Source organism: Heliangelus exortis, chromosome 3, assembly GCF_036169615.1.
Source record: "Heliangelus exortis chromosome 3, bHelExo1.hap1, whole genome shotgun sequence".
Taxonomy (NCBI): domain Eukaryota; kingdom Metazoa; phylum Chordata; class Aves; order Apodiformes; family Trochilidae; genus Heliangelus; species Heliangelus exortis.
Window position 1 is genome coordinate 65,559,776 of NC_092424.1, and position 26,407 is coordinate 65,586,182.

Sequence of the window (26,407 nt, forward strand, 5' to 3'; positions counted from 1 at the left end):
GCTGGAGGAAATAGAAGAAAAGGTAACATAAGATGTGTGCATTTTACAAGACCTGGGAATAAACCAAAGTTGTTACTTAGTGGAAATGTAGGGTTTTCCATAAATAACCTATCTAGCATGTAAACAACTAATATGTAGGAGCTGGAACAAAACAGCTGGTTATAGGGGTCCATGAAGCATGTAATTATCACTTGAGCCATTTATGTTGGAGAACCTACCACTTCAGAAGAGTTCCCTCAGAAAGAATGTACTTGGGAGCAGCGCTGGGAAGATCTGATCTCAGGATATTTATAAATTATGGCTGGAGGTTCAAAAAATGGAGTGACAAAGTGTGGTCTCAGGGTATCAGTGAATTTTTTAGGAGGAAACATAATAATAATGAAAATATAACAAGCAGTTGCTTTGGAGGAAAAAACAAACCAACCCCAAAAAACACAAAAACCAAACCAACAAAACAAAAACACAGCAAAAAAGAAACCCCAAACAAATAAACAGAAACCTTAAAATAATTGTATCTGAAGAAAAATACAAGACTGCTTTCAGTTCAGAACCTTTCTGTGCATAACTCCAATAGTCTTACGTGTACCAAGCAGTCTTCTCCAAGATCAAAAGGAGTTTCAGTTCCTGTTTTGTCTGTTTGCTTCTGCACAACCACCTCTCATTGCTGGAGACAAAATCACACCTTGAAGGAGTACTGGTGCATTAATTGTTTAAATAGAGGAGTTAAAATTCAGCTATCTTTGAATGACATTTTCTTTTGAAACATCTGTTTAAATAAAGAACACTTAAATGTCTGTCCCAAAAGGATGTTTTTCATTCCTGCCTTTTGTGACTTTTTCTTGTTTTAAAAGCACTTTTCTCCCCTCTGAGTCCCTTTGATTGATTGATTATTTTGGAGCAGAGCATTGCCACCTTTTCTCAGTAAGTCTGAGTAGATCAAGACAGGCACTTGAAGTGAAACAGAGTATTTTCTCTTTGGAGGAAGGAGCTGAGTGAAACCATGCGAGAAGTCCCATGACATTCGTGTAATATGCCAATACCTCTTACTTTGCCATGAACATAGAATTATAACACGCACTCATGGAAGAAAAAGGGGAATTTTTGAAGCAGGGTAGTTTCCATGGTACCTAGGGACAGGCTGTGTGAGCCTGGCTGTGTGAGCTGCAGTCTGGCTGCTATAGCCATGAGTTTTGATGGGAGGTTCCCTCATGCCTTGAGCTCAGGCCATAGCCTGCACCCACTTGTATGCAGGTGGCTTCTGGAATCACAAAAGACTGAGGAGTTTAATGTTTGGAGACTTCAGTCCTGTGTAAGACTGAGTGGTTGGAAATTCCTGTGTTGTAAGTTACAGGAAAAGGAGTAGAACAGAGAGAGTGATGCAAACCTGTGTAACTCTACTGTGTATGGCAAAAAAATCTAATAGATTTTTTTTTTTTTAATCACAGTCTCTCTTGTGGAGACTTGAGGGTTTGCAGCTGATGACAGAAAAAGGAAGACTTGAGGAAAGTTTGCCAATATTTTCCACAACAGAGAATTTCAGTTTGCTCTGGTCTGGCTCTCTGAACAGGGAGAGTTACAAAAGTTAGAGCTGATGCAAGGTGTGAGTAGTAGTGTTGGCTAGAATGCAAAATCTCTTGGTTTCAGTGTTATTTATATTCAGTTTGGGCGTTCCTAGAGTGGCAGTTGCCATGTATTTGAAAAGAGTTTAGAAAGCACCTATATGTTGAAGGTTGTGGGGTTAGGTTTTTTGTGGGTTTTGCATTTTGTGTGGTTTTGGGGTTTTATGTGTTTTTTTTGTTTTTGTTTTTTTAAAAGTGCTGGAATGATTGATTAATGAAAAGGAGGCTTCTGGAGACAGTGTTCCCACTGCAGTACACGAGCTGTGTTTGTGAAAGCATTTGAATTTTTCTACACTCCCTTCAAGTAAAACTCCCAGCCCGTAGTTATGCAGCAGATTAATAATAACAGCTGTGAGCTAACAAAGGATTAAAACTGTCTTAGCATATGAGAGCACGAGTGATAAAATGCATCTGGGATGAAGTCTCTGAAGACTTATAGGATTGTATGTAAATAGTAAATATGTTTCTATGGTGCTTTCTATTGACTTGTGACTGCTGGCCTGTTTTCAGAATTTTTGTTTCTGGGTGTCACAAGGTTAATGGTATTTTCAGAGAGGCAGTTATGTGAAGAAGTTGTGTGGGAACTGCACAGCCTTAAAACATTTCCACGGTGTGTTTTGTTGGCAAGGTCTTATAATGGTGAAGAGTTTCATGCTTTGCAGAGTGAAAAGAAGCAAGCTAGTTACACTCTGTGCTAGAGCTGCTCTGTTACATTACAGATTAATTTGTCTCACCTTTTTTCTTGCAGGGATTTGGTAGGGTAGGGAAAGGATTACGAAAGGAAGTATGGTAATATAGTTCAAGCCACACTGGAAGTTCAAAAATATTCTAAAACATTTACTTCAGGCTGTAATGTTTAGTTCGGGCTGTTGAAATCCTGCCTGTGAAGGAAGGCACTGCTAAGATACAGTCAGCAACAAACAGAAGACCACATAGTGCCTTCAAGGGATAAGTGAAAAATGGAAAAATGGAAAAAGTGATTTTAAAACACAGGGCAAAACTATTTTAATAGATCTGTCTAGTAAGTGATAAGGTGATAAAAAATGAAAAATTGGTTCCTGAGTTAAAACAACTCATACTACATTATTTTGGCATTTGTGGCCAAGCATGCACAAAAGTTATCAAGGCTTTTTATTTTCTTAACTGGTTATACAAGCTCTTTGGCTCATAGAAGGTCTGTTACTAGTTAAGAGCATATTCTTTTATTAAATTTTCAAATCTGCTTCTTCTAAAATAAGTGTGATTGTACAGGCACCAACCAGAACTATATGTCTTCCAGTATTACCTAATCCCCTCTGTATTTGTACCAACTTGTTTTATCTGTGTAGTGGAATAGAAGAGGGAAACCTCAAAATCACCTATGGTGATACAGAATATTTTAAAACTTGGAGTCATACACATGCATTCAGTTTCTCTATATTATTAATAATACTGAGTGAACTGTTCTAATGTATTATCAAATTGCAACTTGTCTCTACTATTTTTCCAGGAGCTGGAAAGTAGTATAAACCATTCCATTCTTTATAGGTACAAAAATAGGGAAACGGAAAAAAGATGTTTTATAAGCTTGCATATCTTCTGCAACACATAAAGCTTAAGTTCCAACTTTTAATATATTTCCTGTTTTTGAAATACTAAATTCCTCTTATAAATCAAATAACTGGAAAACAGTTGGCTGATGATAAGCTAGGAGAATGTACATGATTAAAATATTCCCTTCAATTGGGTTTTTGCATTGAATTTTTCATTTTAAAATTTGCACCTGGCATCTTTTCAACTAATACAATTTTAGTGTTAGTTTATATATTTTATAATACATATTTTGTATTCTCACTACAACATTCTGAGGTGTTCTTCCTAAACACAGCCCTCTCCAAATTTTTAAAAAGCATAGCAAGTTTTGATCTTTTTCTGTACTTTTTCTGCTGCGTGAGCAGTCAGGTCTTCTCACTTGAAGGTTGGTTTTAGGCATTATAAGGTTGGTTTTAGGCATCTCAGTTCAGCATCATTTTTTCCAGAAAACTCAATCATACTTCATGGTTAAAGGTGAAGCTTTGAGAAACAATTTCGTGCTTCTATGCAAATATGTCCTAGTATAAAAAAATAAGGGAAAAGGAAGTTTAAGGGAGTATACAAAATTGGTTTTAAGTTTATTGGGAATGTTTGTGTGTGTGTTTCTGATGGGTGCTTTCAGTTCCATTCTGAAGTGAGTTTTTGAGGTGTCCATGGCTCCATAGAGAGTACAGCACACCTCACAGGGCTGTAATCTGTAATGTTGGGAGACCTGGCTTGTATTTGCCCTGCAATCCTGCTAGTTGAAATGCAGCCATGATTTGAATGGTGGCATACTTAAATAGTAATATAATACTGGTGGTATTTCTGCTGTACACTGGCCAAGTAATTAGTGTAAGAAGTTAATTCTGGTTTATGACACAGTGTTGTATTTTGCCCTAGGACTATGGAATATCTTAGGTAAAGCAGTTGTCTGAGAAATAAAGCAAAGCAAAAAAACCACCAAACTACCTTGTGGCAAAGCCGTACTGACTTTTAATAAAATTACTTTATCTTCTTAAGTTCTTTCTGCTCCCCTTGATTCACAAGTCTCTTTAACCTGTGTCAAAAGTCACCACTGGCAAAGAGAAGGGGGCTGAGCAGAAGTATCAGTGAAATAAAGGTGTGAGGTTTTTTTGTTTTCTTTTTGCTTTTAATGTATTCTCTTTCCTGCTTATACTTCTAGCTCCATCAGCAAATGACTGCAGAAGCCTCCCTGAACCCCTACAAGTTGCTAGAGCTTTCAAATTGTATTTCTACAAAATTATATTATTATTGCCAGTTGAGCACAGGCCCTTTGGGCTATGCTTAAGTGAAATTTACATGGCAATTGTAGTTTAATAACTTATATCCTGAGGAGATTCCAGTCCTAGTGGTAAACTAGTCTAGTTGCAGTCTGGCTGCGGTGGGGAAAAGCCCACAGCTCATGTAGATCCAAGATAGTTGAATAACATTGTTACAGTATTCTTCAGTGTAAGTTTTAAGTTTTGTGTTTTTTTTTTTTTAATCTCAGTTCCTTCTCTTTTCAAATAAAATCTGTGTATAACAGGCAGAAGCAGCAGATTAACAATTTACATCAGAAGATACGGGAGAATGAATTACGAGCTCAACATGCAAGACTGAGTCATCTTGTGAACTGCGAAGAGCCTTACATGACTAATTTGCAGGTAGGATGGATGCTATTCTTTCAACAAAGCTTTCCATTGCCTTCTAATTGACACCTGAAAGCATGTTCACCATTTACTGCAGGCCAAAATGTTTTGTGAATATTTATCTTAGATTTGCAGAATTCCATGCTGTGTTAGCATTCTCTATGTACTTGTTTTGAAATCTGATAAAAATGGAGTAAGAATGGTTGATGCTGTAAGAATCGGGGGGTTAGCAGCATGCATGTAGCACAATTATAGAAGGAGGTATTAGGAAATGAAGTAATTTGATAAGAGAGTATCTGAAAACAACTGATGGAGGTTTTTCTGAAGAGGAGAATGAGGCACTACCCAAAGGACTGTGCTGATAGAACAGATGGAAAACATGCAAGAAGGCCGAATGGTGGAATACCTTTGCACGGTGCACCTGAAAAGGATATGAATTAGACTCCTAAAGAACACTTAGTCTTAAAGGAAATGCATGGTGCTATTTTAGGCATACCTGTCCTAATTTTTTTTAAGTAGCACAAATATCAGAAAGCATAAAGTTGCAGTAACATGGGCTAATACCAACATACAGATCAGTTTGAGGACTGAGGCTGCTACCCTGTTGTAGCACACAAATTCCATCTCCAGATCTCTGAGTATCTAAAATGCAACATAGGAGTGCTAAAGGCAGATATGCAGACAAACAACTTTTTTAGTCCTCTTTTATTACTTTTTTCTTCACAAGCACTGCACCGGGTTCTCAGCTAGTTACTTCAGCATGATATTATGTCCTTGGAATAACACAGCTGTGCATCAGGTGAGAACCTGGTTTGTGTGAGTCAGGACAGAAATTCAAGTAGAGCATCAGTGTTAATTTAGGTATTTAGAAACATTTCCAAACATCTCAGAATGTTGTTTTCTAAAAGAACTAAAAGTTCTTTTATGAAATACTTCAAAATTCTGTCTAGAACACAATGTTTGGGGAAAAAAAACCCCAAAACTTTTCTGCTTTAGAAGGATCTTGAGTTTGGAGCATCTCTTACTTTAATATATTCATCAGCCATTTTATAGAGCGTCATTCTTCCTAGAGGTTGGACTTATAATGCATTAGCAGTGATTTGTTTCGAAAACAGTTTGAATTTTCAAGGTTTGCTTTTGGAAGAAAAGGTACACCTGTTCCATAAATCTGAGGGGAAAAGGGGTCTCACAGTGTTAGTTTGTATGTGTTGTGAATACAAAGGTGTCTAGCTTCATTTTTTTTATCCAGATCCCTGAAATACATGCTGTTACCACATATTTTAGTATTTGAAAAATCTACCCCCCACCCTTCTGAAAAAAACCTGTGGGACTGTGTTCTGATGTGGTGCTGAAGTATACAATGGTATGTGTGTGGTCATTTATATGCTCATTTCTTTTTCTAAGCAACCACAGTATGAAGGAACACCACTGCAACCTCACATTTCAGAAAGATCAGCATCACACCTTGAGGAGCTGGAGCGAAAGGTTGCAGCAGCTGAGAATAAGGAATTACAACTCAGTGAACTTGTAAAACAAATTTCAAACAAATCTAGTGAGGAGAAAAAGAAGATGGAGGACAAAGTAAGTGTCTCTCATGTTCCAGATTTCCTTTTGACACTGTTAAAGCAGCATATGTTTTGTTTGCTAGAAAGCAACTGAGGATATGGGTTGCTGTGAACTATTTTCAAAAGGTAGTTAAACTGTTTATGATAGAAAAACTGGTAGGTGTTGACAATAGATAAATCTGAACTTGTAGTGAATACATCCTAAAAAGTGATCCTAGATGAAATGGCAGTCAGGATGACAGTTTTAACCAGGTAAACATTGAGAAAAAGCTGCTCAGCTCTAAGAATTCATGTAATGAAATGTTTATTACCATAAAGTATAATGTAAAAACATAGAATAGAGTGTTAAAATGAAAATCATATTCTTAGCACGGCTTGTAAATGTTGCCTCATGCTTTGAGATGCTCTTACCAGCTTGTGTGTGCCTGCTCTGCAGGCGTGAGTCTGTTCTAGCATTGCTAGAGTATGCAGAGTAGATGTTAGTCTGAGACAATAAACTGGCTTAGATTGGTGTGGTTTTGCAAGTGTCTTGCCACAGGGTTTCTTTGGAGGCTGGAGCAATGCCCAGGAGTATTTTTGAGTGTCCTGACAGCCTTCCTTTATTGCAAGCTGGAATGTGCCATTGACCAAGTGATTCTTAACTAACATTGTAGGGATATATTGTCACTGCTACCTTCTCTTCTTTGACCATTGGGCCTTACTTCTGGGCTTAGATTTGTATTAATGCAAATTCAACAAGTAGAACCAGTATGATCAGTGAAGAGACAGGTGGGAGAAAGAAGAAAGCATAATTCATCTCAAATTCTGTCTTGCCATTTCCTGTGAACCCTGAGGGATGACTTGCACTAAGGGCAACATTCAGGAAGGGCAGAAATTGGGTTCTGCTGCTTCCTCCTGTCTCAACTTTTTCTGTTTGTGTTCCTCACTATGTGGGAACCCCATCTGTAGGCAGTGGCAGTGGTGAGGGCCTGTGCAGCAGTGCTTGTCTGTTGCCAGGACCTACTGAATAGATGGTCTTGTAGCTACAGACCATCCACTAAATAGTGGGTCCTGATTCACCTCAACACCCATTGATTCTGTGCAGAGCTAAAGGCTCTTGAGGAAAAAGAGAAGGGAGGTAATGCACGTGTTTCTGCAATAAAATTAGTGCCCTTTTGTTTGAAGGAAAACTGCAGAGGGAGGAAGGAGTCGTGCTGTGTTCCTGCAGGGATATGGCAGGCTGGGAAACTGAGCAGTAGGCTGGGTGCTGAGCCTGGGGACAGCCATCTCTGGAATTCCTTTGGTGTCCTCATGGGCAGATTAACCCAGAGCCCAAAGACTTGGTGTCCTGGGTCAGTGACTGGTGCTAGGGGATCAATGCCAGTAGCTGTGCTGGGGTTATTTCCGAGCAAATGCCTCTTCAGCCCAAGGTCAGATTTAGCCAGGGAGCAGGGAGGATGCTGTTAACATTCAGGTGAGCTTTGCTTTTAAGTGTATGCTAATATAACACACAGAAGTTTAGTTTTGGGTTGCTGGTATGCATTTTTACTTCTTTGCTTTTCTTTTGCAAATAATATTACCTTTCCCTGTAATTTTTAAGAGAGAACACTTAGTGTACAGATGGTATGTTTTTTGACAAGGGACAAGCTGTGGTGGTTGAGTGTAGGTGAGAGGAAAGAAAACAAGGAACACTCATGTTTCCTTGACCTTTTGACAATAGTAAGAAATGTGGGGAGGTCTCCCTCATCACAAAACCAGGAACTGGTTTTTTGTTTTTTTTTTTTTTCCTTCTTCCTTCTCATCTGGGGTGACAGAGGGTGGGAAGAGGTCTCAAGTTGGTGCTTAGGATTTGAGAGGGCTAGAAGGGCTGGAGGAATCCCAAGGCAAACACTGTAGCTATTAAGAGAGAGGGAGCAAGGGAGAGCAAATTCCCTGTGGTATATATGCAGGACAAGAAGATTTGGAAATGGTGTAATCTTTTCACAAATACTAATATATTCTTACCAGCCAACTTGACATCCTTAGTCATTCGTAGGAAACAGCAGGAAGGGATTCAGGTAGCTAATGGTCAGATTCTGGACGGTATTGTATTTATATCACTGCCTTGAGATTTGGAGAGGGGGAGGGTGGGTTGTGAGTGTATGGTTCTGAAGCACATACTGTAGCAAAAGGTCATGGCTGAGTTGCAGCTTTGCCTTACTAAATGTGGGGTGTACTTGGGCTTTGTCGAGTCAGAAGGATTTCAAAACAGCCTGAAAGCTTTGTTCAGTTTAGAGACCTTGATAAAAGATTCAAAGATTTCCAGCCTTTTGACACTTTGGTTTTGTGGCCCATGTAGAAGGCTATCTCTGGAAAGACTTTTCAGATATTATTGACTTAAACTTGTCAGTAGGCTTTGTTAGTGAGCTTTGACATTGACAGTGGCACACATTTATTTCTCAGTGAGATGGATGTCTGTAGCCCTAAAAGAGAAGTACGCTCACCATTTACTCTAGTGACAAGTATCTGTTATCTCTGAATTACTACACCTTTGTTCAAGGAATGAAGATACTACTTTTCATTAAATTGGACTATGACTGGAAAATACTCTTTTTCCTGCTTATCTTCATGCTTTTTTGACTTAGGTAATAAAGCAAAGTAACTACCAGGAATGCAAGCAAAGATAACACAATATGAAAAACCTTTTGTGGGCTGACGGACAATTAAGATGCCAGTGGAAAAGGTGTTTAAGAAAGCCACTATTCTGTTCTGATATCTTCTGATGTACTTGTCACCTTGCATCAAAGTCAGGTTTTAGATCCAGATTGTGTTGCGTTAAGTTCAATGTAGTTATGTTTTGTTTTCCTAAGACAGAGAAAGAGATTGGACTAAAATATTTCTTGATCATTTGTTACATATGAGAATCTCTATTGGAAGGGGGACAAAAATTAAAATTAACTGTTGGACTGTTCATGTTTTCAGTTTGCAAGGCACATGGAGTGTTCTGGGTAGAGGTGAAGCAACTGTGGTTTGAGGTTACATGTGAATCTGTGACTTGAAGCTGCTGGAATTAATCATTCTTGTTTTGTTTTCTGCAGTAACTAACCCTTTGATAGTGCAGCTGGAAGCCTCTGCTTCCAAAGCAGGTTTATTTATCACTGTAATCATAAAACATGTGCTCTTACTTTCTTCTAGCTTAAAACTAGAGACCGATATATTAGTAGCTTGAAAAAGAAATGTCAGAAAGAGGCTGAGCAGAACAAGGAAAAACAAAGACGAATTGAAACCTTGGAAAAATATCTGGCTGACCTACCAACACTGGATGATATAGAAGGGCAGACTAAGCAGGTAAGGTAAAGGGAAGGTTTTTTTATATTTTAAAAATACAAATAAGCTCCATATTATCTGCTGTCACATTTTTTACTATTTCAACATGTATTTTTTTTTTCCCCTATCTGTTAAGGAAGACAAATATTTCAGTGTTTTGGAAACTACTGTAGATATTAGGGGCTCTTGTACTCAGGTGCAATCAGCCTAAGATCTTACAGAAGGTAACTGCAAGGCCGTGGCCTGTCACAAAGCCTTCTGCTAGCATGGCAACCTGTGTGACTAATGTAATCTGTTTTAGCTGGAAATTCTAGAAGAGAAGAACAAACAGCTTCAAGAAACTATGACTGAATTAGAGAAGAAGCTTGGAGAGGCCCGGTCACAGTGCAGAGAGAAAGAATTGCAACTGGTGTGTCAGAAGAAAAAAGAAAAAGAGCTGGTCACAACAGTACAGAGGTATGAACAGTTGTGTGTGGGGGCTTTGCCTTGAAAAAAGTATGCTTTCTCACCGGATATCAAGACCTAGCACTAGTTATTTGTTCTCTTAATTTATTACAAGACTAATGATTTTTTTGGTGGTGTAAATACATTACTGTGCAGAATGACAGTGTAGGCAATAGATAATCTGTCAAGATTTTTATTTGAGTCAAGTTGAAAGTAATTCCACAGAAGAGAAGGGTCTGGCTAGGACACTCTTAGCTTCCTTTAACAATCTGGGACAGTGTTGCAATGGCTTCATAGCCTGCTGCCAGTTAGAGGATAGAATGAACGTGGAGCAAAGGGGCATTGTATAGAAGCTGTCAGCACTCCTCTTTGATTAACTAATCCTGTCACAAACTGTGGAAAGGCTCCCTGGATATTGGCTGACGGGTATATCGGGGAAGGGTCAAAGATTTAAATAAATTGTAGCTGTTTCTTACCTTTTCACTGGGGGTAGGAATATTTACAGGGAGATTTAGCTGTAGCTAATCTGCTGTCATGGAAGTTGCATAACTATGGAAAAACAAATAGGACAGATATCTATGAGAAGTTTCCAGATGAGACTTGGAGATGTTATTACTCTGATACATCTTAGATCAGAAGAGATGCTTAAACACTTATTTTTAAAAAAAGGGGGAGGAGGGGAGCAGGAGGGAATCACTTCTACTAATTTATGTGGATATTACTCTGGTACACTGTTCCTCCATTGGGTAAAGGTGCATGCCACAGGAGTCTGAAAGTGTTTCCATGATGAAAGGCAAGCTGGTTGAGACATCTTGCCAGCCAAATTGTTGATGCATTGTTTCCATCTTACCAATGATAGATCCCCCTAGAAAGGGGATCATTTTGTCTTTTCTGAAAGCTTATGAATAGTTGAGGTGGCCTCTGGTTTATAAACTAAGGCAGCAAGTTTAACTCTTAATAAAATGTGTTTCCTTTCTTGAGAGAAGGTGAGAAGGCAAAGGCTCTAGCTATAACTGAGAGCTTGACTTGAACTACAGAAGGTCTGAAGGTCGTGACTTTTTGTGGGAGCAGTGGGCAGGAGTGGCTTTATGCTCCCCCTTAAAAGTCAGACAAGCCACCAGTACTCAGTGCAGCCTCTAATTCTGGTGCCTGCTTTGAGTTGTATGTGCCCCAGTGAGAGTCTGATTTTAAAGATCCTGTAACTTTGAGAATACGAAGACTTCTCTGATCTATGCTGGTGCTGGCTTTACCCTCATGTAGTAGTGGAGTGGTTGTGAACACCACAAAGCTTTTCCTTGCTCCTCTCTACCCTCTCTACCTGTGCTGTACTGCTGGAGCTGTGGCTTTTGGGAGATGCAGCACAGAATCTGGCCCATAAAACCATTCCTCCATTAATCTGGTCTCGTCAGCTCCACAGTGACTTCAGTAGTTTAGGATTTTTGCATCATTGATCCACTGTTGGTTTGCTGATTTTATGGCTGGATTCTGCTAGGTATGATTTTACAGTTCTGGTTGGGAGATAGTGCAACTTTCTAATGTTTCACTAAAATACACAGCCCTTTTTTTTTTTTTTGTCAATATGCTTGCCTTTTTGTTTCATGTTGAATGGCAGTTTACAACAGAAAGTTGAAAAATGCCTGGAAGATGGGATTCGCCTTCCCATGTTGGACACGAAACAGCTTCAGAGTGAGAATGAACTGCTCAAAGAAAAGAATGAGAAAGCCAGTAAGGTTAGTCTGCAAATGATCAGTTGGTAGCATCATTAACTTTGAGTCCTGCATTTCTTTATTTTTTAATTTTTTTTTTTACTTTGGAAATTAACATCTCACAGATGTTTACATGGAAGAGTTACACATTTGTTGCCAATTCAGAATACTTTTCCATACCTACCTGTTTCTGTTCAGTACATTTATTTTGCATTAATTTCTTGTTCTATCAGTCAAATTCTGTCTTGTCATTAACAGTCTCAAAGATTCCATTTAAAAATCTATGGCTCCACACCTTTAAGATAATTTTTTAAAAAAGGATCTGAATAGATTCAAGCCTTTTAAATTACTGAATTTTATGTTCTAGGTCATAGACAATCAACAAAATCAGATAGCTGGACTGATTTTAGACATTCAGGTAAGAAAGAGTGTATATTCTGTTGCTTAATCTGTACAATTTTTAGTTCATAAAGATAACGTTACTTAAGTTGAATTTTGTCTTTTTCCAAATAGGAAGCAAACGTAGAAATACAAAGAACTTAATCCCCTGGCCTGTAGTTGACCTGTGTTCTCTTGTAGGCTCATAATGTGTTCCTTATTGATATTTGTAGGGCTTAGCACTTCACTGATACTCATAAAGTGAGAAACTGTTGCTAAGTAGCATCTTTATCTGCTGGTCGAGTGGATGCCATATCAGAACTGCTTTTTTCAAGTGTGAGGACTGCCTCTGTGAAGTAAAAGTGAAGCCACCCATCCAATTTTGGGGTTCAGATTATAATCCAAAGTGATACTGCTGAGATCCTTAGAGAGAGGTGCCTTTCCAAAACATACCACTTTATATTTCACATTGTTTAATCCAGGTCCCTGTTCAACTGTCTCCTGACATGACACTCACATGGATACCCAAACTCTCTTAGCAAGTCTTGGCCACCTATCTTGGAGCCAAGGATTTTTCAAGACTGTAGAGAATTGTTAGCTAGCAGTCGGGTGCAGCCCTGTGGATCAGCTTAATACATCAGGCTCCTGAGACTTGAAAGTTACTTGGTTACCAGTGTTTGTTGTGGAGAAAAGGAAATACTATACAGGTTGCAGGGGAAAAAGATATGACTTGCTCTTGAAAAAGATGAGTATTTGAAAAAGCAAACATCTGTTTTCAGCAAATACTGAAGCCAAATTCAATAAATTCTAGAACAATGTTTCGCGTTCTTCTAGATTAGCATTTGTTTCCACATTTTTTACTTCCTTGCCCTCCAGAGAGACTGAAGTTACAGGGTTGTCCTTGGAGAATGAAGAAGCAGCTGATTCTTTAGCTCTGTTTACATTCAGTTTGGAGGAACAACACGATGGTAGTAAACAATCAGCTGAATAAGTGTTTCTTCCAAAGTGGAAGCATGGAGCACTGTGGAGCTAGGATCCAGATAGTGAAGTGGCACACAGCTGCTTGCATAACACTTTCTAAGACAACATGCTTTCTAATTTTCCCTTTGCACAGGGGAGCCAAGTTTGCTTATTTTGTAGCTGTTCAAAGTAACTTGCAACATAAGGTAGGTCTATCTGTTAACTGAAAAGCAAAATCAATGCTTTAAGCTTCTCTAGGTTTGAAGATGACAGAATTTATCAAATTGAGATGTTTGCACAGGTCAGCCTGTTATACACAAACATTTTAACACAGGCAAATGTCATTTCAAATATTTCATAATACATAAAAAAAATATTAAATTGAACTCTGTAATCCTAGAGGTACTCTGTAGTTTACTTAAGATTGTTTGCATATATACTATGTGTATACATTTTCCTTATTAGAAATACTTACAACTTGCTTAAATGTATTATCAACAAGATAATTTTTTTCATAATTCCTAAACTTTCTCATCTTTTTCTCTCCGTCCCCTTTATTTGAGACTAGTGATCTTTGTACGTGTCTCTAGATGGCTGGTTTGGAGTGCTTAGTCTGATGTTGACTTCAAGGAGCTGAGACTGGGAAATGCTGAATAGTTGTTGACAGTCTGTGAACAGAGTGTAGTGTTTTTTTCCTCCAGGACTTTCTCTTACTTTTCCTCTTTTCGTGTATTTTATATAAGGACAGAAACTAAGATTTGAGAATGCTCTTAGTCCTCAAATTAGACTACAGCAGTTTCTCTGTATCCTTTATTTCCCTGGCCTTCCACATTTGTTCCCTGGGAAGCAGGGAAAATTAGTTCATTAGAAACTGAAATCCCTTATCAGCACAGAGATACAATTTATCTTCAGCTTATATGATCTCTTTTTATTCAGTCTTCTGCCACATTGTAAATTTATGCTTGAGAAGGTATTTCAATTAATGTTTTTTAACTTGGAAGGTGAAAACAAAGAAATTCAGTTTCAGACAGCAGTGTATGAAGCAGTACTAGTTTCATAATTGTAATAGGATGATTTTGATCTGCCTTGTATGATTATGTTCAATTGATTTGTCTCCTGAGTGTGAGGGATTAAAATCTGGTTGTTCTTCACAAGATGTGATGATTAATGTATAGTATATCTTCAGAAAGAGAAACATTGTAGATGAGAGTAGTGCTTAAAAAAATATTCCATATTTACACAGTTAATTTGGATATCACAAAATGAACATATTTTTGGTTCAAAAAAAGACAGTAGATGTAAGTCAGATTGTATGACGCTTGTGTTACCCAAAGCACATCTGTCAATCCTGTCAGTCACAATAAACCCAAACTGTGCCAGGCTGGGAGTAATGCCACCAAATTGTAACTTTGGAAAGCATATGGAAAAATTAAGGATGAAGTACGGAGGACTCAGTGCTATGAGCAACTGGGGAATCACAGCACTGTGGGCTCAGCCAAGCTGATAAGCATGTGTGCTTTTTCTGAGCTTGAAGTTTAGGGTAGCAGAGAGTGATAGGTGTTACATGTATATTTTAGAAATAAACACTGATTTCCAGTTCTAGTAGTTCCCATTATAGGCTGCAATTCATGAACTGAATGTGTGAAATATTTGTTGCTTTTGGAATAGTTTGGATGGTCAAGTGAATTTAATGGCAGTTGTAGTTCTGAAGATACTGTGAAAGTAATATTTCTGAACCTCTCTTCCCCACCCACCCTGAGGAAGGCTGCACAATCAAACCTTTAATGTCTGATTGAGTGATCATGAAACATATAAGTGGTACTATTAATGCATGTATCATAATTGGAGCTCTGGGTGTGCCTGAAGTTGTTCATCATCAAAGACTAAAGTTTCAAGATACTTGGAAGATGGGAGAGTATTTTTGGCACCTGCATTGCCCTGTTCTCTTCCTCCTTCTTAAGCATCTTTGGATGCTGCCATAGGCAGAGCTAGAGGGACATTCAGCCTGACCTGATATGGCCATTTTTCTCCGTGATTTTCTCAAAGATTTTAATTAACTAAAGACAACATTTCAACACTGGTACAGGTTCTGCTCATCTGCAAACATGACACAGGAAATGCCTGAAGCAGAGCTATTTCCTGCCCTCTCCCAGCCCAGGATGTTTCCTTTGACATGGGGCAGGGCCCTCTTTCTTCTTCCCCTTCCTCCCACTGGAGTGCGAAGCTGCATTTTCTTGCACAGCTTATCTTTAGGATGCATGTTTCTTTAGCACTTCCTTTTGAGGGGCATGGTGTGAGTGAACTCTGAGCAGCAGGTCAAGTGTGTGAAAAAGGTTTTAAAAACAAGCAGTCATTTCTGGATTCTACCTTTTGATCTTTATTACTTATATGAAAATAAGGTGTGGGTTTTTTTAACCCATATTAAGTAGGTAGATTTTAGCACGATTATTTTCCAGTTCTGTGAAGTGTATGACAGAGTACTGCCTTTTCTCACTGCTCGTGCAGTGTTGAGCTGAATGTATTGGTAAATTTTGTCAAGGCTGCACACCTCCCATGAATGGCCAGGCCATTAAAAACTCTACTCACTGTCAGCCCTGCCTTACATCTTGTTACTCCCTGCCTTCTCATCAATGATGGTAATTCTTACAGCTTACAAGTCAGCTTCTATCCTTCATACATCTTAGGAGCAACTGTCACAAATGTAAATTTGGCTTCTTAGGGTAAATTGTTTCCTAAGAGCCCCCAAACCAACATTCTTGGACATAATTTACTGTGGTTCTGTAAAATGCAGAGTTTGTTTGTTTTTTGTTTTTTTTTTTATCTTGTGTGTGAATGGTTTCAAAGAGGCTGCTGCTCTGTATCAGTTGCCAAAAACTTTATTTTCAGCTGTATAGAAGGTGAGGTGAATTCTGTGTTAGGAAAGTTTGCAGGAAGCCCTGCTATGGTCTTCACAGAAAGTAGAGGACAGCAAAAAAAAGTTCTTAACTTAGAAGTTAGAATTGCACAAATGAAGCTTACTTTTCACTAATCTGCTTATTTCAAGTGACATTATTTGGTTAGAAAAATAAAACCACATGGTTATTTAAGACTTCATGCATTCCATATTGGAGTAGAAGTTGGCATACTGTCTTGTTTGTAAACAGATAGTGCATATTTAAAGGATTTCACTGATAGTTGCAATAGCTGTGTTAGTATACAGAAAACTACTGGGGTCCAGCTGAATATTAGCAGGTGGAATATGTTAGAAAATAAAAAGTGAAGAATTAATGCAAAAACAATATGTAACTAAAACTCAGAAATTTACTGAGGATGCATTTTTTTGTCAGTGCTAATATAAAGTATGAAAATTTAAAATAATTATCTGTGGTTTTGTTTACTTTAGTCTATGCAAGAGAAGCTTTTGCAAGAGAAGCTGGTAGTTCAGAAGATGACAAATGATCTTGAAGAAAAAGAAAGGCATATAGAGCAGTTAAATAAAACTCTCTCTGAAGTAAGTAAAAGCTCCAGTAACCCAACTGGGAAGAATGTTATAGAATTGATTATAAGATCCCACAGTAGGACTTTATGAGCTTAATAACATACTTGACTGTGCTGGTTGCCATGCAGACATAAAATCAATACCATCCCTATCTCAAGAAATGAGAACTTCAGGGGTGAAGTCAGTGGCAACATGAAATACATCCATATAAAAGCTTTCTATCTGCCATTGTTTGGAGGGGTACAGCAATACTGATTGTATGTGTGGAAATTAATTTTTTTAAATTATATTTTGTGCTCTGAAACAGGGAACTTTCTGGTACAGTGCATGCTGCAGGCTAACTTTCTCTTTTTTTCCCAATTTCCTTTTCTCAAAGAACCAAAGACTGATGGAAGAGAATGCCTGCCTGAAGGAGCAGATGCGTCAGGTGGAGCAGTCCAGGCAGCCAGTGTCTGAGAAGATGCCCATAGCAGACCAGTTGTTCAAGGAAATGTCCCATTGCTTGTTTGACTTGAAAGCACTGTGCAGTATTCTTACACAGAGAGCTCAGGGCAAGGAGCCTAACCTTTCCTTACTGCTGGGAATCAGATGTAAGTGATGTTGTCATTCCAGTGCTTAATAGTGTTTTAACAGAGAGGAATAAAATTTCAGCTAAGTGGTGCTCAAACCTGCCAGCTGGGGCCATTGGCTCCCTTCCTCTGCAGCTGGAGCATTTGTGTGTGAACCATGGTTCTCCAGCTCTCTGGAAGAGCTGAGCTTTTAGTGCACCTGGGCTGCTAAATGCATATAACTACAGAGGTTCTTGCCAAGTCAGGAGAGCAGGTAGCTGGCTCTTCATATAGACCTAATCATGGATATTCATCCCCCTGGAAAAGAGGGGTGTGTAGCCATGTGTCCATCCCTCCTGAGACACACTGCGGGCACCCTGAGGGTTAATGGATGCTTTTCTATCAGTCATGTTCTGCCCTATGAACTCACTGTGAGGGAGGTGAAACAAACAGGCCTGGTGTGGCTACATCTCATGGGTTTATTTTAAGGCTCTTGGGGTCAAAAAGTTAATACATCTGGTATCTGAATGTCTGTATGTCTGGTTTTGTGGTGGGGGTATCTGTGCGTGTTAGATTAACCTCATGATAGGCAACTTTGTCTCCAGCAGTGTTAATGGCACATGTAGTCTTTGGCCCTTTCTGAGCCAGGAAATTTGAAACACACCCTAAAGCCAGTCAGGCAAAGTTTCAGCATGGTTAGTTTGTGCTAGGTATTTTCTCTCAACAAGTTTAATAAACAATTACCTTTTTAAAACATTTTTTTAAACTATATAATGTATCTAACTCTATTGGTTTTGAACTGATAATTAGAAATAATCATAGATTGGTTGCTGAACTGGACCAGCAGCAAGGTAGAAAGGTACAAGTAAAGTGTCCTGAGCAGCAAGAGCTACTACATGCCAGATACTCATCTGCTTTGTGACCCCTGAATGGGGAATGCAGCTTCTGTCAATCTCAAAGTCCAGCATCAGCCAGCAAAATGAATAGTGCAGCATATCTGCAGTACTTACTGTCTCCTCATCTTCCATGGCCTCATTTCCCAAGCTCTCCTATTCCTCTTTTCTGAGTGGATCAGAAATCAACAAAAGGTCCATGAGGAAATGGCTGTTGTACCCAGTTTTCTCACAGTTGCTGAGGTCTGTCAAACTTTTAGCAAGTTTAGATCTTGGTAAAATAGAAAAATTTATCTTTTAGGGAAACACTGACAGGTTCTGAACTTAAGTTCACGTGGTACTACATTTTGTTGACTTTTCATCACACTGAGGCATCATTTGCCTGGATGCAATTAAAAGTGACCTACCCTTTATTTCAAAGTAGACTGAGTAGTTGAAGTTTTCACAGAGCACACTTATTTTAACCTTCTGTGTTGTTTTTCATAGCACTGAGTTGTTCAGCTGAAGAGAATGAAAACTACCACAGCACAGAAACCCTTTCGAAGAAGCTCTTGGACGTCTGCCAGTTACGAAAGGATATTGATGAATTAAGGACTATAATATCAGATCGTTATGCTCAGGACATGGGGGACAATTGCATTACTCAGTGACAACATTTCACCTAAGCAAATGACTTATTAAATGCTGCTGTGTCACAGGTCTTTGCATTTCTATTAAGGAGCCATATCGGAAAACTGCAAATAGCACTGCACTTGCATCTCTTTGAGGACTGTGCATATTTGATCTTGGGACTCTGGTGGGGAGGGTCATCATTTCAATAGAGTGGTGCAAACCACAAGAAATCTCTTCTCCAAACTACTGAATGTAGGAACAAGCTGTGAAGAATTATTCAGTTGGATACTCTGTTTCCTTCATTGGCGCTCATTTTATTACTTCACCTAAGTTCTGTAATCAGAGCATCAAAGCAGCAGTGCTGCTACTGCTCTCAGTCCTTTCCTTCATCAAGGGTTTGTACTGCATGATCTGTGTTCTGAAATTAGAGCAGAGGGTCGAAGGGCCTGTAGCCTATATGTGGTGAAGTCGGAGGCTTCTGCAGCTGCAGTTCACTCCAGGAATTGCAATTGGAACCATCTTATAGTAAAAAAATTTGTTACAGGAAAGATGTTTGTTTTAGTAATGGATGTCTAGCTTGTTTGCCCAGTAGCAGAAGATGATGTTTTTAACTCCCTTATGCAAATGAAGTCCATAAAATATACAGCTATCAGATTGTTTTAAGCACCCTCTCACTGCTGTAAGAAGTTTCAATAACATGAAGCCTGTGACAATCCCAGAGAAGCTGGAAGGCATGAATCTGCAGCAGAGTAGGTGGCTGTCAGGAAAAAAGAGAACAAAACAAAAGACTCTGTTTGAGTGTTTCTATTATCCTTATTTTTCCATTAGGTCATCACCATTTTGAAATCTAGCTGGTCTGTGTTCTGTCCCTGAAGATCTTTGATGAAGTTGTATAAAATGGTTGAGGTGGTGGTTCACCACAGCTACAAAGTGGGTGTTTGGCACTTGGCAAAATCAGGGCTCAGAACAGATTGTTTCCACTTAGCAGTATTAAGCACTCGGTTACCTGAGGACTGCAAAATTTTCCACGTTGTTTGGGAATTCTTGATTTCTCCATTTATGTAGAAAGCAATTACATTAAAAAAATAAGATCATGTTCCATAGTTTATTCAGCAAGTTTCACTTGGCATTGCTTTTCATTCCCAGGGGACAGATGACACACTTAACCCTTCTAATTTCCTGGAACATCGCTGCACGTTAGCTGCAGAGTTTTGCGTGCTGTGAAAATAGTGTTTAACTGAAGGAAAAAAAAAACTTGGAAAGAGCAAAAGCACTCTCAAATCACACTGTTCAGAAAAGATATGAGCATCAGTTACAGATATGGTATTAAAAGAAACTTTCAAATGGCTAAGGTGTAGGTCAGTCAACTGCCCCATAACGTGGATAACGGCAGAAATCTCTTAGAAAGCTTAGTGTTTAGAACCAAATAGATTTTACAGTAACATTTTTATGGCAAAAGTGTTAATATCTTGAGTTTTCTGATTATATTTCTGTTAATAGAAAAGTGGTATAACAATGTAGGCTTGTTACCATTTTAACTTGATGTCTTGCTTTCTGTTCATTGTTAAACAGTTAATGTTTTTACAAGCTAGTGATTTCATTATTTTTTTTAGCTGTATTGACTTATTTATTTGATAGTTTTCTCCATCGTGAACCTACACATGGACTAATGTGTAAAAAATAGTGTTACTTCTATTATTGCTACATGGTGTTTTCAGATAGATTAATCTGATAGGTTCAGCTCCTGGGAGTACTAAAGCAGTGTCTGGACGAAATCTTATGTGAAAGTGGCTGGTATCTCTTCTTCAAGGTAAAAAACAAGGCCATGTTATTTTAAATTTCTATGCTTTCTGTAGATTTGAAGGTGTCCTTCTACACTAGTGCAAAACTGAAAATAAGGATCTTTACACAAATGGGTTTCCACAGTTTCCTCTGTATGTGTAACAATACTGGCTTTTGTGACTAGGGCCTCAGCTCATTCCTTTGGTGTAGTTTGTTGGTTTTGGCCCTGCAGTGAAATAGTAGTCTCCAATTTATGGCATTTCTCACATCAGAATTCAACAGTAGCATTTCAGATAACTAAATACATGTATTAGGAGACAGGAAACATCTAAGTTCCACATTATTATTTCTTTAGATGAAATTGTTTTACCTGTAAAAAAAATAACCATGCAATGCATTTTTCGAGACTTGGTGGAAATAACAAGGAGTTTACCAGATCAATTAGAGAGGAGCAGGAGATTTTTTGAGTCACTTAAAGCAATTGAGCTGGTGATGTGGCTGGTGTTCCTCCACTGTCCCTGCTGGTAAATGATGATACTGTACTGCAGAGTTGAGATCGGTCACTTACATTTGCAAAGCACTTCAGGAGCTTTCATATTCTTCATGTAGTCCCTCAGGAAGGAGGTCCCATTTTATTTGTAATGCTTTGATTGCAGTAATCCTGCAAAGTAATATTTTTATTATGGAACCTGTAATATTTATGTTGACTTTAAAGCACTTGATTTTAAAAATCCCTGAGTTTCTCTGCCTCAGTCAAATTAAAGTAGGGAGGTAAAAATGAAGGATGTATGAGCCAAAGATGCAGACTACCAATTGACTGTCTACAGTGATACAGTATTTTGCTTTGATTTCTTAAAATATGACCTGTTGTAATAGTAGCAATTACTAAATATGCATCAGTTTATAGATGCCTCTAAAAAGGAATAAGCTTTGTCTAAGATATGCATGATTGTTTAATCGGTTAAACTAGTGTGTGTGGTCTCATTCAGTGTATTTAATACAGAGTTGATAAATGAATGTTAAAATTGGAATTGCTTAGATTTAGTCATGACAACTTTTTGCTGTAGCTATTAGACAATCTCAAGGGCTGAAAAACAACAGGTAGTGAATGCATACTGTACCCTTCTGGCTGTCAGAAAGTTTGTACAGCAACTTTTTAATGTAGTTTCAGATTGAATATGTACAGTTCTTTAGAATATATTTACAGTAACTACTGTATTCAAGAATGTATTTTGAAAAAGGCTTGGAAAGAAACTGTCTTTGGACAAACTATAGATGATGTATTTACTAAATAGAAGTAATGCAGCTCGGTTGTGTAAATGTGATTTTGGTTGCTAGCCTCCAGTGTGCAGCTTTGTAGTGTAATAGTGTATAAAATTGTGGAGATTGCTGTAACCACCCACTCAGGCTCCAGCATTCGAACCTGCTGGTAGCCACAAAGTCATTATAAGACCTGAAATCTTGTCTTTTTCACTTAAAAAGGTTTGCTTTTTTTCCCTTTGCCCTTGCTTGCCTGGCTTTTGTTTCAAATGGTTTTTTGGACATTTTTCTTGCAGGGTAAGAGCACAAGGAAGGAAAGACAGTAAACTCTTCCTCCACGGGTTCCTTCCCCCTGCTGATCTGGCACAGGCAGCAGTGCCATGCTGCAGTCTCTCCTCATGGGATACTTGGCTCCAGTTTTCTTTGTCCTTTTCCACGATGTTAATGTAGGTGGAGTTGGAGGTGTAATCGGGCTCCTCTCGTTGAGTTCTGTCATGGGTGGGGAAAAGATCTTCTGAGTTGATCAATGGTTATTATCTAAAGGGATGATGTATTCCAGTAGCTCTTTAGCAATATTAATTCCACGGCTACGTACCTTTGTGCCTTTTTTTGCCTGAAGTAAGCATATATTCCCCTTGAACTTTAGATAGGTTGCTAGGATGCTGATGACTGCACCTTCTTTTCCTCTTACCTGCCACTATTTTGTTCATAAGCTTTTGTAGGAAGAACTCTTGCGTAATGTCTACAAACAGAAGTACTTAAACTGGGTACTAGGTGTACACTTTGAATGTTGGGCTGGTCTGGTTGTAGTGTGCAGCTTTTCTTTTAACATGAAGCGTGAGCAGGAAACTCAAATCATAATCTGTTTATTTTGTGTATATTAATTACAGTATATCATTAGTTCAGTGGGGAGGAGTGTCTAGAGCTATCTCTTAAAAGCACAGCTGACATATGTACTGGATCAGTCCCTGAAGACTGGTAGTTTTGTAAATTGGGTTCAATTTCTGAACCGCTCAGAATACCTCATATGTAAATAGAGTTGTCATGACTTAATCACAATGTGTTCATTGTAAAAAGTAAAGGAGCCACTGGCTGGCTCAGCTTTAGGCTTGTTGTTCTTGCCTCTTTTTGTAAATTTTTTTTTAAAAGTAGGGTTTACAGCTAGAATTTTGAATGCCAAAGTTCTATTTATTAAATAATAATAAAAGTTTTCATTGTTAATGACTGGTATTTTTCCACTGGAATTTGTTTGTTGATGTTTGGGATTTGTATCCACAAAGCAAAAATAAATTTTGTAACAAAAGTGATTTCTTCATGCTTCTCATTTGTCCAATACCTGGCATGTGACAAAAGTGATCAAAGCTGGGCTAAGGGCAGGAGACAAGGAATCGCAGGATATCTTCCCAACACCCTTCCCTTCAGTTGTCTGTAGTTCTGCTTGAATATCTGCTGACTGATCTCACTTCACAGCATTTTTTTTTTTCAAATAAAAAAAGAACAAGGCCTTGGTAGCAAAATTGTTGTATCAATGTAATGGAAGTAGTTTAGAGCAGAGTTCCTTGTAAAGTTGAGTCCCCCTTGCTTTTTTAGAGAGGTGCTGCTGTTGTCCATTTTGGATGCAGACTGGAGAGATCACAGGTAGGACTTTTAAAATTACTTAAGCTGCCACAAAATAGTGGGCAGAAGTTATGAGAACTAGTTTCAAAGTTGCTGAAAGCTTGATCTGCTTTGGAACGTGTGGTTGCCCCCAGAGCCAGTGACACAGGGCAAGAAAATTGGATGGAGAAAACTGGCAATCAGAAATGACATGTTTTAATTATTCTTTTTCAGTTAAAAAGCAGGAATGGCTGGCTGGTCAGGTTGAGCAGTAGCTAAAGCAGTCAGAATCCCTGCTGCATGAAGTACTGCAGGTCAGTGTAGTCCTGCACAACCAGGTCAGAATAGTACTTGGTTATAGACTTGTTTTCCAAGTCAAGTCAGTGCAGTGTGAGGGAAGGATGATGGTTAAGTTTTTCAGCCAGTGTAACAGGAGACTTCACAAGTGCTGAGGGAAGTGGGATCACCCAAAAATGTTTTCTAACAGTTCCCTGTGGGAAATCTTAGGGCCTGTTTGGAACATCGAGTGCTGACTGAGGTTTGTGTGTGGAGCGATGTTCCCCTCTTCCCCCAAATATGCTGTGTTGCACTAAAATCGGTGCTTTTCTTGTCAAAGACGCTGGGAAATTCATTTTAATTAGCTAATGTGTTCTGTCAGGTGGAGATCACTTGCTTTTTCTCTAGCCTTGTTGACTGAAGGTTGAATGATGTGCTTCTAACTCAATTAAAAACATTCTGTGCCCTGTATAAATGCATGTAAAGGGCTGCACTGCTGCCAACTTTCCATAAGATTTCTGAGGGTGACCTTTTGTGAACTGCCCAAAGTCAGGTTTAGGTTTCAAAGTATCACGATTAAAGCACTGCTAACAATAGTAATGGTAGAAAATGTTCTGTTGCCTTCATGCTACAAATAAAATACAACTCCAAATGTGGATAAAAATGAACCCTTGAACAGTAATGTTGCACGTAACACCGCACGCAGCATCTTGAATGAGGACAACTGGCAACAGCTAAATCTGATGCAGATTGCTTACATTATGTAAATTAAGCAATTCTGCAGGATGTGCTAATGACACTGGGTCGTTTGTTTTGTAAATGAATGGGTTTAGCATACTTGGAGAACTTCCAAGTGTCAAGGGAAAGCTTATACTATGAATGATGATATTTAATTACATTTTAGTATGTGCATAGTTCTCTTCCTCCTTGGTGTGAGTTATTCCCCCTCTGGGCTCAGCGGCTGCTGCTTTTCTCCTCTTTTCTTGATGTTGCAGGTATGAATTTCAAGAAGGTAAAGGCATGCTTCAAGTCATGGAGTGTAAGTCTGCTCAGTCTGTGAGGAACCTGATATGTTCAGCTAATGCTCCAGGGCTCTTTCATGAGTGGTTTGGCGGCTGCCCCAAAGAATGCAATCCATAGGTATTAATAGACCAGAAAACTGATTTACTGGTTTGTGTACCTGTGAAAGCACTTGCCTAGAGGAAGGGAAAAGGAAACTGTTGTCAAGTTCTGCTTGAGAAGAAAGGTGTATGTTGCTGAGAATGTGAATTGTAATGCTAAAGGTTGTGGTAAGGGTTTTCTTAGTGAAAACTCCTCCTTGAGGGGCAACTGCATAGAATTTGGTATAAAAATCTCATCTCTCCTGCATTACAAGTGAAAAGAGTACAAGTAGTCCCTGACTGCCAGAGACCTGCCAAACCCCCCTCTCAGCCCAAATGAATTGTATTGATCTTTGTGGTGGCCCCAGGTACCAAACTGGGAGGATATTTCACAGCCCTGCTGCTGTCAGACTGCATCAGCGTGAGGCTCCCCATTGCCCGGGGCTGAGCTCTGCCTTGGGGGTCAGGAGCTGACCCCTGGCCTCACAGACACAGAGCTGGTGATGGTGCTTTAGTGTGGGCTGAGCCAGAGGATGGATTTTTCTGGTTTCTCAAGAAGCCAACTTGCCCTTTCCAGTGCCAGCAAGATCCAGCTCATGAAGGACTTTGGGTAGCTGTGGCTCAGGTGCCGCAGCCTGTTGCTTCCATCACAGAAACATAAACCTTGGCCCTCTGATATGCAGCCAAATTAGCCTTTACCTGTTCCCAGGATGTTGGGAATATAGTTTCAAAATAGTTTTAAAATGTCTGCACGTGTGACCAACAGCTTTCTCGGCTGACACAACAGTTCCTTATACTTACCAACTGTAATGATTTACTATTACGTAAAAAACTCTAATCCCTACATTTGAGTGAGCTAAAATTGGTTTTGGTTTTTGTTGTTTGTTTGGTTTTTTTTTTTTTTTTTTGCTGTTTTCTGGGGACAATTTTTTTTTTCTTGGCTGGTATTTATGACTCATGTTGTGGAGCTAGCGTTATACAGAAATCAGCTTAGCTTAGATCTTGGAGCTAATGCAGTAGTTGGAGCAAGGGCTCACTGCACACACTGTAATCATACCCACTTTGGTTAATTTACCCAGTTGTTTTGCAGGACTCCACTATTGCTTACAGGCATTTTACTTTGGTTTCATGTTTCTACTTGTAGAAATCAGGAGTGTTGTTATCTGGGCTTGAGGCTTAGGGATGAAACACTGAGCTGTCTGCCTAGATGGTAAGACAACGTGCCTTTCTAAAGGCAGTTCAGGTGACAGGACATAAAGAACTCTTATGTATTTTCTAACCTGCTATTTTTAATCTCGTAATGGTTAAATGAGGCGATGCTGAATTTATTGTCAGTTAAATCTGGAGGGAATCCAGCAGCAGGGAAGGAGTGAGCTCTGAGCAAGCGAGTGATGACACAAGGTTTTTCAGATGATCTGTCTTCCCTCGTTGCACGGACATTTGAGATGGTGAAGAAGCTCATCCTGAGTTGCTTCATTTGAGCTTGGTGTTTCAGGGTGGCCTTAAAGCAATGCTGATGCCTGGGGCAAGTGCAGAACTCTGGGGCAGGATGAGGTGCTGGGTCCTCGGCAAACTCTGTCTTACTGCAAACAAACCCAACCTCTGAGGCTTGCATCTGACACATCCTACTCCAGTCCCTGAAAATGCCACTCGGATGTCCTGGTGGCCACCACATCTTGAGCACAACTTCTCTGGTTCACAT

General features: G+C 39.1%; 1 protein-coding gene across 5 annotated transcripts in view; it reads left to right on the top strand.

The window, feature by feature from the left end:
- Window positions 1–23,036, top strand: part of CEP85L (centrosomal protein 85 like) — a 138,819-nt gene extending 115,783 nt beyond the window's left edge. For all 5 annotated transcript variants that reach the window (XM_071741071.1, XM_071741069.1, XM_071741072.1 and 2 more), the window contains exons 5-13: window positions 4,720–4,837; window positions 6,227–6,403; window positions 9,541–9,693; window positions 9,974–10,128; window positions 11,729–11,846; window positions 12,190–12,240; window positions 16,543–16,650; window positions 17,015–17,228; window positions 18,566–23,036. In XM_071741071.1, coding sequence (XP_071597172.1) covers window positions 4,720–4,837; window positions 6,227–6,403; window positions 9,541–9,693; window positions 9,974–10,128; window positions 11,729–11,846; window positions 12,190–12,240; window positions 16,543–16,650; window positions 17,015–17,228; window positions 18,566–18,729 — 1,258 coding nt within the window. In that variant the 3' untranslated portion in view covers window positions 18,730–23,036. The remainder of the gene's footprint in view (window positions 1–4,719; window positions 4,838–6,226; window positions 6,404–9,540; window positions 9,694–9,973; window positions 10,129–11,728; window positions 11,847–12,189; window positions 12,241–16,542; window positions 16,651–17,014; window positions 17,229–18,565) is intronic.
- Window positions 23,037–26,407: the final 3,371 nt, after the last annotated feature.